The sequence below is a fragment of the Diabrotica virgifera genome, chromosome 4 (genome assembly GCF_917563875.1).
Source record: "Diabrotica virgifera virgifera chromosome 4, PGI_DIABVI_V3a".
Lineage (NCBI taxonomy): Eukaryota > Metazoa > Arthropoda > Insecta > Coleoptera > Chrysomelidae > Diabrotica > Diabrotica virgifera.
In genome coordinates, this window is record NC_065446.1 from 10,820,626 (window position 1) to 10,830,948 (window position 10,323).

General features: G+C 31.8%; 1 protein-coding gene across 1 annotated transcript in view; it reads left to right on the forward strand.

Annotated features, from left to right (window-relative positions):
- Window positions 1-5,963, forward strand: part of LOC126882923 (uncharacterized) — a 29,923-nt gene extending 23,960 nt beyond the window's left edge. The window contains exons 3-4 of the mRNA XM_050648000.1: window positions 4,287-4,465; window positions 5,169-5,963. Coding sequence (XP_050503957.1) covers window positions 4,287-4,465; window positions 5,169-5,263 — 274 coding nt within the window. The 3' untranslated portion in view covers window positions 5,264-5,963. The remainder of the gene's footprint in view (window positions 1-4,286; window positions 4,466-5,168) is intronic.
- Window positions 5,964-10,323: the final 4,360 nt, after the last annotated feature.

Here is a 10,323-nt window from a genome sequence, read left to right on the forward strand (position 1 = left end):
TATTTCTATTTGATATGAAAATTAAATTTTGATAATTATAAACAAAATTCACTTTAATATAAAATATTTTTAATTTTCTCAACCTCGGGCATATAAATTTAGAACAACCTGTATACAACAAATTGTTATATTTAATTTTAAGAAGTGATTAGAATAAGCGTACGAAACTCGGAACAATGTGCTTAGATAAACAAAGTGAATGACGCGTACCATTATCGTTCTTCTCGGAAGGTCGATCATTAGCCTATGCTAAATAAAACTCAGTGAAATAGATGATAGTTCATTATCGTTTTTCGCGGAAGGTTTCGATCATTAGCCTATGCTAAATAAGACTCATTTGAAAGAGAGAATAGGTCATTAAAATTTGTAAACAGTTAGAAAGTATTTTAGAATGGGAATTAAATATTTTCTTTTGAAATCCATTAAGCATATTTAGAAAGATTAAAAATTGGTTTTGAGGAATATTACGAATGAGAGTTGGTGGTGGAAGATTGATTTGTGAATCTGGAAGGGATATTTAGAAAGTAGGGGAATGGATGAGAAAGTGAGATCAGAATGTTTTGAGCTGTCGAGAAGTGAAGTCGAGCAGTAGACGGTAGTGTACGGAGATTGAGAAAGCCGATGTAGTTCCGTGAGTGTGGAGTATCTATCGTGGAACGAGAAGTAGGCCAGGTCGAGAGTAAAAGAACCTCCTTGAGCCAAGAGTGTCCCGGTAGCTGATAGCAGTTTCGAGAAAGGTAGAACACAGCATCACGACAGACGCAGGAACGAGAGCTATACGAGCTAGTTTTTCAAAGGAGAACATTACTGGAAGCCAGGACGAGGTTTGATCGCAGCCAAGGATAGCAGGAAACGGGTCTTGTGTGAGGACATTTTCAGTTCACCAGGAAAAGGTCAGTCTCATTTGTTTGGACATGAATGTATGGGTTTTTCGTATTAAATTCCACATAAAAAATTGAATAACATAATCAATAATATCAGAAAAGCTTCATCAAACTTAAATAGAGTTGTTCCTAATAACTCCTAATAGTTAAATGTTAATAAAAACTTTCAATTGAAAACCAAAAGGAAATAAGATTCCCATTTGTAAATGTTATGTTTAAGAATAATAAGAAATAGCAAATATTAAGCATTGATTGCCTTTTAAATAAAATAAAAAATATTTTGATTATAATTGTAACCCATATGTGTATTTTTTTTACTCTTTTCTTTTCTATCCCGATTAGGAACCATTAAGAAATATTTAGAAGCCACGGAAGTAAGTAATTAATTTATAATTCGCCCTGAGATTGAAAACATATTGATATGTGATCTGGTTAATTAATTGGATTAGTATTAATACATTGATTAAATTAAGTAACATATAAGAATATTATCTCATATCAATAATCAAGATCACATCAACTGTCGTCCAACGTGGAAAGCATTGTAAAGTATTTCTAGTGGCAAATTTGAAGGATAGAAAGAGTAAAGCCGGTATTTGAAAATTTATATGCCTGTGGTAAAAAGTGAGATACTTACATTTGATAACATAAAATTTTAGATCTCTTTAGGTACAAATTTTACATAACTGATTTAATATTTTATTTTTACGATATTTACATTTGATATATTTATTGACAATTTATAATATTTGGGTAAAAAAAAAAGTCGTATTGGTAACATACTAGTAAAATTTCATATTTGGCGGGGATAATACTTCTTGAAAACAAATGTCTGTGACAAGAAGCCAAAGCAAGGATAACAAAAAACAAAAAGAACATTCAGACCAAGAAGATATTTTAGACACGACAATCATGGCATCAGAACAGCAAGAATTATCAGGAATAGATAAACTATTACAACTGATGCAACTCCAGTCACAAAAACTGGATGACAATCAAAGAGAAACAAAACAAGCAATGGATGAAGCAAAAAGGACGATGGATGAAAATCAACGTGAAACGAAACAAGCCATAGTAGGAACACCAAAAAAGATTCTACTGGACAATGCAACGTATTTCCGAAATGATCGTTTCAAGGGACAACTTCGAGAACGAGGAATAGAGACAAATTTTGTCAGCATCAGGCATCCACAGAGTAATCCTTCGGAACGATTCATACAGGAAGTGACGAAATTTCTTCGCATTGCAACAGATGGTCAACATCGCCACTGGGACAGGAAAATGGCGGAAATAGAAAGGTATCTAAATACAATTCCGAGCACAGTAACAAAAGAGACCCCAGAATACATCATGAAGGGTGTATTGCCGATAAGGCCATGGGAAGACCAAGAGCCAAAAGAATATCAACAGGTGATTGAAACCGTACAGAGAAGATTACGGCGAAGCAACGAAAAATATATCCAAAGACAGGAACAAAATAGAAAAAGAAGACCAGTGACTTTCCAAAAGGGTGAAAAAGTACTCGTGAGGGCATTACGAGTATCAAATCTTCCTGGGGGCATTTGCGCAAAGTTGATGCCTGTTTTCGAAGGCCCGTACATCGTGAATAATGAAAATGGGATAAATAGTTATGAGTTGAGGCACAGGAACTCGGAAAAGATCCGAGGAATTTATAATATTCACGATGTATACAACTATCACGAATAAAAGACAGAATTACATGAAGTAGATAGTAAGTTAGGATATAAGACGTAGATTAAAGTAAGGAAATATACAGGGAGTTGGTTTTGCCTCGAGAAAATTTATTTAAAAATGCAGATAAATTTTATCGAATACAAGGCGGGGATTTGTTATATTTCTATTTGATATGAAAATTAAATTTTGATAATTATAAACAAAATTCACTTTAATATAAAATATTTTTAATTTTCTCAACCTCGGGCATATAAATTTAGAACAACCTGTATACAACAAATTGTTATATTTAATTTTAAGAAGTGATTAGAATAAGCGTACGAAACTCGGAACAATGTGCTTAGATAAACAAAGTGAATGACGCGTACCATTATCGTTCTTCTCGGAAGGTCGATCATTAGCCTATGCTAAATAAAACTCAGTGAAATAGATGATAGTTCATTATCGTTTTTCGCGGAAGGTTTCGATCATTAGCCTATGCTAAATAAGACTCATTTGAAAGAGAGAATAGGTCATTAAAATTTGTAAATAGTTAGAAAGTATTTTAGAATGGGAATTAAATATTTTCTTTTGAAATCCATTAAGCATATTTAGAAAGATTAAAAATTGGTTTTGAGGAATATTACGAATGAGAGTTGGTGGTGGAAGATTGATTTGTGAATCTGGAAGGGATATTTAGAAAGTAGGGGAATGGATGAGAAAGTGAGATCAGAATGTTTTGAGCTGTCGAGAAGTGAAGTCGAGTAGTAGACGGTAGTGTACGGAGATTGAGAAAGCCGATGTAGTTCCGTGAGTGTGGAGTATCTATCGTGGAACGAGAAGTAGGCCAGGTCGAGAGTAAAAGAACCTCCTTGAGCCAAGAGTGTCCCGGTAGCTGATAGCAGTTTCGAGAAAGGTAGAACACAGCATCACGACAGACGCAGGAACGAGAGCTATACGAGCTAGTTTTTCAAAGGAGAACATTACTGAAAGCCAGGACGAGGTTTGATCGCAGCCAAGGATAGCAGGAAACGGGTCTTGTGTGAGGACATTTTCAGTTCACCAGGAAAAGGTCAGTCTCATTTGTTTGGACATGAATGTATGGGTTTTTCGTATTAAATTCCACATAAAAAATTGAATAACATAATCAATAATATCAGAAAAGCTTCATCAAACTTAAATAGAGTTGTTCCTAATAACTCCTAATAGTTAAATGTTAATAAAAACTTTCAATTGAAAACCAAAAGGAAATAAGATTCCCATTTGTAAATGTTATGTTTAAGAATAATAAGAAATAGCAAATATTAAGCATTGATTGCCTTTTAAATAAAATAAAAAATATTTTGATTATAATTGTAACCCATATGTGTATTTTTTTTACTCTTTTCTTTTCTATCCCGATTAGGAACCATTAAGAAATATTTAGAAGCCACGGAAGTAAGTAATTAATTTATAATTCGCCCTGAGATTGAAAACATATTGATATGTGATCTGGTTAATTAATTGGATTAGTATTAATACATTGATTAAATTAAGTAACATATAAGAATATTATCTCATATCAATAATCAAGATCACATCAATATATATATATATAAGCTCCAGTATATCTATACTGGAGCTTATGGTCGAAAAATGTATTATTGACTAACATCAAAATTAAAATTATTATTACTAACATCAATAAAATACCATCATCTGCTAAACAGGATGAATTCATACTTTTAGTCTATGTGAACTCGAAGATTTTGACGCTCCAGAACCTGAAAATTGTTTTGAAGATTTGTTACTGGAGGATGGTTCAGCTAACTATAATGTAGAGTGGGAAGATGAAGTAGTCTTCAATAAGGTTCGACTGCCAAATTTCCAATGCGAGAGATGTGTTCTTAGATGGACTTATAAAGCAGGTAAATATAAAATGGTAATAAAAGTATTGCTAATACCAACGAATCTAGACGCTTACGTATACAATGCGAATCCTTAACAAAGAAAGTCTCCCTTTATCTTACTAAGGCGCGTCGAATAATATATCGCTTGCACCAATTCAGAGACTTTAAAATAGTACTTTCTGTTGCAAATGTTAAATTTCTCACTTTTAATACTCTCCTTGAGTTATAAGGTCTCCTTCGACGCCTGATTTGTAATTCTGTCAGTTCTAATAACGCATGAGTTATATTCGCGGACAAACAGAAGGGCAGGCAGGCATGAAACCGGAAGTATATATTTGTTTTCGTCTTGTTAAGGCGCTGCAAATAATATATCGCTTGTACTATTTCGGCTATTTAACAGTAAAGCTGGTTACAACTCTAAAACCAGAAGTCCGAGGTCAAATTTCTCACCTCTAATACCGTCTTTGGGTTATAAGCTTTCATTCGACATTCGACACCTCATTTGTCATCATATCTGTTTTAAAAGGCTACATCAGAGCGTCATCAATATTAATTGGAGAGCTGTAGTAGCCGTACCGTTTTTCGAAAGTTCTGTGAGCTTTTGGCTACAGCGCGTTGGCAGTACGTGACACCTTGAATAGGCGCTGATGTAGCCTCTTAATAACCCTAAAAATATTAAATGTTTTTTTTAAATATGTTAGTTAATAGAATTTGGTTTTAGGAAACAACTGGGGGCTATGTGAGGATGGAAAATGGAGAAGAGGATGTGGACCTCAAGAACATTTCATATCATGCGCAGATATTGCACTATTATAATTATAAAAACATTTAACACTATTCAGTAATTTTATAGATCTTATCCTGGATAAGCGTACCCGCGTACCAAAAAAAGTTGATTAATAGCAAGCTGAAAATTTGTTAATAGCTTAACGGTGTCTAGTCGGACAAACTTTGATGTATGGGAACACTCTAACAGGGGAAGTTTTAATTGTGGAACGTGATTTTAATTGAGGAACGTGTCATCCTGACAAGTTTAAGATTGCGAAAACTAGCAGGTTGTGTTTATTGCAAGTTTATTCAATAGCAAACTTTATATAATATATGAAAAAATATTTGTCAGACAAATATGTAGGGCATTTTAATAATCCGACACGTAGAACACGTCAAATGACAGGAATTATATTGGTGGTTAATAGCAGTCTGATTATTGCATGAGAGTTAAATAAAAGGGTAACAAATCAATTGAAAGTTCTGTCCGACAAAACACATGGGACGTTTTTGTAGTCAGAGTTCGAAACTTGTAACCTGTTTCACAATTAAAACTTCACCTGTTCCCGTATATCAAAGTTTGTCCGGCTAGACAGCGTTAAGATATTAACACATTTTCAGCTTGCTATTAATAAACTTTTTTTGGTACCCAGGATCCAGGCCTATAAACTTATTTTCCAAAGTATTATCCTTTATCGTTATGTTTTTAATCATGTCAATATTATTTAAATATAGTTCTAGTTTCTTATGTGCCTAGTTATTGTGATTTTTGTTATAATTCCACAAATAATAAAATAGACAAATTATTTATAATTCATAGGGTATGTAAATAGGTAATTTTAGAATGTGACAAATGCAAAAATTAAGAAGTTTGGTTATTCAGTTTGGGTCTCACACTCACCTAACTGTGAGTGTGGAAAAGAAGGCGATCTACTACATATTCTCCTCGAATGATCCCATCAATCAGTAAATATAAACAAATTTTATGATAATCTTAATATATTAAAAATTCCACTTCCCGTCTACCTGAACAATTTGATTTTTTCTAAAGATATTAATACATTAAAAACAATTTACGAACATATCAAAAACTGTAAATATAAATTGTAGCAATATAACTAACCCTGTATTTAAGTAATTTTGTTAAAACAAAACAAACATGTTTGTTTTGTTGTTATTTTTTAACCCTGTAGATTTAAGTAATTATTGTATATTTTAATAGAAAAAAAAACAAGAAAAAAAAAAGGAAAAAAAGAGAAAAAAACAAAAAAAAAGAAAAAAAAAAAACAAAAAAAAGAGAAAAAAAGGAAAAAAAAAGAAAAAACTAAGATGTAAACCTCCGAAATGTTGAATCGGGTTTATGTCTTAGCGTAGTAAAAAAAAACAATTAAAAAAAAAAAAAAAAATTTAAAAAAAAAAAAAAAAAATTAAAAATATAATAAAAAAAAAAGAATGTGTGTACTTTGTACGCACGTAAGAAGTTATACTTCTATTATATGATTTCAACGAAATCAATATACTTTAAACAGTTTCTCTACTACTTTCCAAAAATTTTTATTAAAACAATACCAAAAATTAAAAAAAAATAAAAGAATAAAACACACACACACACATTGAAAAATGCCACAAATGATTTCTGAACAATAATAAATTGTTGACAAAAATTTTAATTAAATACGTATTTTCTGAAAAAAATTATTAAATAATATACTTACAATCATAAAATCTATAAAAAAAAAAATAAAAAAATGATATAACTTGCATTGGACTTGAACCTACTTCCCGTGTATCCCGCCGTACGAGAGGCGAAGCGATTTCAAACTGCACCATCTTCGCGTATACGTCATGTGGGAATATACACAAACTGAACAACTTTTTGACATTTTGTTTATATTAATTTTTATTAGTTTGATTTTTGTCGAATTAAAATACAACAATATATAGAGTAAGAAAACGATACATTAGATGAAAATTTGTAGAAAGTTTGTTCGTAATCAGATTATGTAAATTAAATCATTGCCTACTAGGGGTATAGCATAGCAAGTACTAGGTAAGTAGATTATTTTTTTTTTACATTTTCAAAATAGGTATGAAGATAATTTTTTATTGAAATACAACTGAAACATTTAGAATTACGTACCTGTGGCTTTTCAAAACTATTTAAAAAGTCACTATAATTATAAATTTGATTTTATTTCTGTCCTCACAACAATAAAAACTAATACATTATACAACATTTTTGTTTACCGATAACCTCCATATTGAACAATTATTGACAGATCATTTCAACACCCAATCAGAGCCCGTATAAAGACTAATACCAAACTGTCGGTGTGCGCATGCGCGCAGATCAATATAAATTCACCCTCAATCTCATTCGCGCCTAAAGAAGTATAACTTCAGAAAAATATACAAAAAAAATAAATATATACAAAAAAATATTTACCTCCAAAACAGTGTATTTTTTTAGATAGTAGTATGTTAGTTGGTTATGTACATATATTTAGAGTTAGAAATACAGAAAAAATTCCTGATTGAAAAAAAATTGTTTGTTTTTAAAATAAAATGTCTGGCTAATTGGCTCAGCCAAGGCCATCAAATTCACACAAAAAAAAGAAGTTTGGTTCTCAATAAGCACTTTGAACTGATAAAACTTGATCTACTGTCTTTGACAGGCATGCAAATTGGCCGAACCCATCCTTGAGTGTCAAGTAGTCATTCTCTTGCATATCCTGCTAGCCTAACTGCATTCAGTTTCCATCTCTCTATTTCTACTTCCGTTTGTAGTTTATCTTACAACTATCTTTTCACTCTTCACCTTCTCATTATCCTTACAAAAACTACTAGACCGGGCAGTATCGTCGCCCCCGCTAGCGAAATTATTCCGATTCGATTTTTTTGCACAAACTTACTCAAAAAGAGGTCCTTATAACATATCCACAGGGTGCCGGGCGGTGCCGTGGTCGAAAAATTGTTTAAACAATTTTTTTTAAACAAATTCACAAAAATAATTTGTTCATTTCGAGCAAATTTTTTTAGATAAATTGGCTTATTCTGAGCAAAAAAGGTCTCTTGTCATTTTTTTCTAAAATTGATTGTTGTCGAGTTATATGCGTTTAAAAATTTGAAAAATGCGAAAATGGCCCTTTTCAAGGCTTAATAACTCGATTAAACATTATTATTACGAAATTCAAAAAGTCACCAAATCATGTTTCAGATCCCTTCTTCAAGGTCCTGAAGAGATTTTTGTCATTATTTTATTAGAAAGCTGTTATTTTTAATTATTAACAATTAGCCCTATAGTCCAGGATGCATCGTCGCCCCCGTTGGTGCAATTATTCCGATTCAATTTTTTTGCAGAAACTTACTCAAAACGAGGTCCTTATAACATATCCACAGGGTGCCGGGCGGTGCCGTGGTCGAAAAATTGTTTAAACAATTTTTTTTAAACAAATTCACAAATTTTTTTTTTATTGCCAACGATTTTTTTTTAGATAACTTGGGTTATTCTGAGCAAAAAAGGTCTCTTGTGATTTTTCTCTAAAATTGATTGTTGTCGAGTTATATGGCCATTTTCGCATTTTTCAAATTATAAATCGCGTATAATTCGACAACAATCAATTTTAGAAAAAAATCACAAGAGACATTTTTTGCTCAAAATGTCCCAAATTATCTAAAAAAATGTGTTCGAAGTAAAAAAATAATTTTTGTGAATTTGTTTAAAAAAAATTGTTTAAACAATTTTTCGACCACGTCACCGCCCGGCACCCTGTGGATATGTTATAAGGACCTCGTTTTGAGTAAATTTCTGCAAAAAAATGGAGTCGGAATAATTTCACTAACGGGGGCGACGATAAATCCTGGACTATAGCGCTAATTGTTAATAATTAAAAATAACAGCTTTCTAATAAAATAATGACAAAAATCTCTTCAGGATCTTGAAGAAGGGATTTGAAACTTGATTTGGTGACTTTTTGAATTGCACAATAATAATGTTTAATCGAGTTATTAAACCTTAAAAATGGCCATTTTCCCATTTTTCAAATTTTTAATCGCATATAATTCGACAACAAACAATTTTAGAAAAAAATGACAAGAGACCTTTTTTGCTCAGAATAAGCCAATTTATCTAAAAAAAATTTGTTCGAAATGAAAAAATTATTTTTGCGAATTTGTTTAAAAAAAATTATTTAAACAATTTTTCGACCACGGCACCACCCGGCACCCTGTGGATATGTTATAAGGACCTCTTTTTGAGTAAGTTTGTGCAAAAAAATCGAATCGGAATAATTGCGCTAGCGGGGGCGACGATACTGTCCGGTCTATACAGCAAAACTAGTTTTTGTTACATTGGCGCCCAACGTTGGTCCATAAGTATAATACATAGATAAGTAAAGTAACTTATAAGCGGTAACCATTAATTTCTTTTGGTATGCTAATCAGGGGGTGATTTTCACGATGTTTTTTTTACCAAAAAAAAGGCCCAACATTCTTTTGAACGTAACTTCCTTACTTTCGATGTTGGATTTTTTTAAAAACCACAAGTATTTTAAAGTCTTTTCTAAATACTTTTTTTCCTAAGAATATTTTTTTTATAAAATATTTACTTTTCGAGTGATTTGCGAAAAAGCGTCTAAAAACGTGCCTTTTTTTAAATGAACATATTCTCTTGCAAATTATAACTCGGAAAGTATTGACTTTATGAAAAAACTCTATAGAACAAAAGTTGCTTCTAATTAGTCAGTTTATCCAATTCCTTATTTTGAACTTATATGTTTTATCGCCCCCGAGAAAGGGTGAAAGTCACCCCCAGGGCAAAAGCACATATCGGCATAATATAATGTCTATCCAAGCGGTTCTTTAAAATTGTGAGGCTTTGCAATATTTTACCGTGAGTGCATTGACTAACACCATGGACAAAAACTGCGAAACGAAAAATACAGTATATTGTTGTAGGTGACCATGCAGGGTAAATTGGAAAAAGGGAATAGGTAGAAAAAAAAAAGATGGCCTCCTTAAATTAATTTCTTCGAAGGTCTACACTACATCATGCAATTTGATGATACATTTTTCTTAAAAGTCATGAGCAGTTGTTGATAAATAAATAA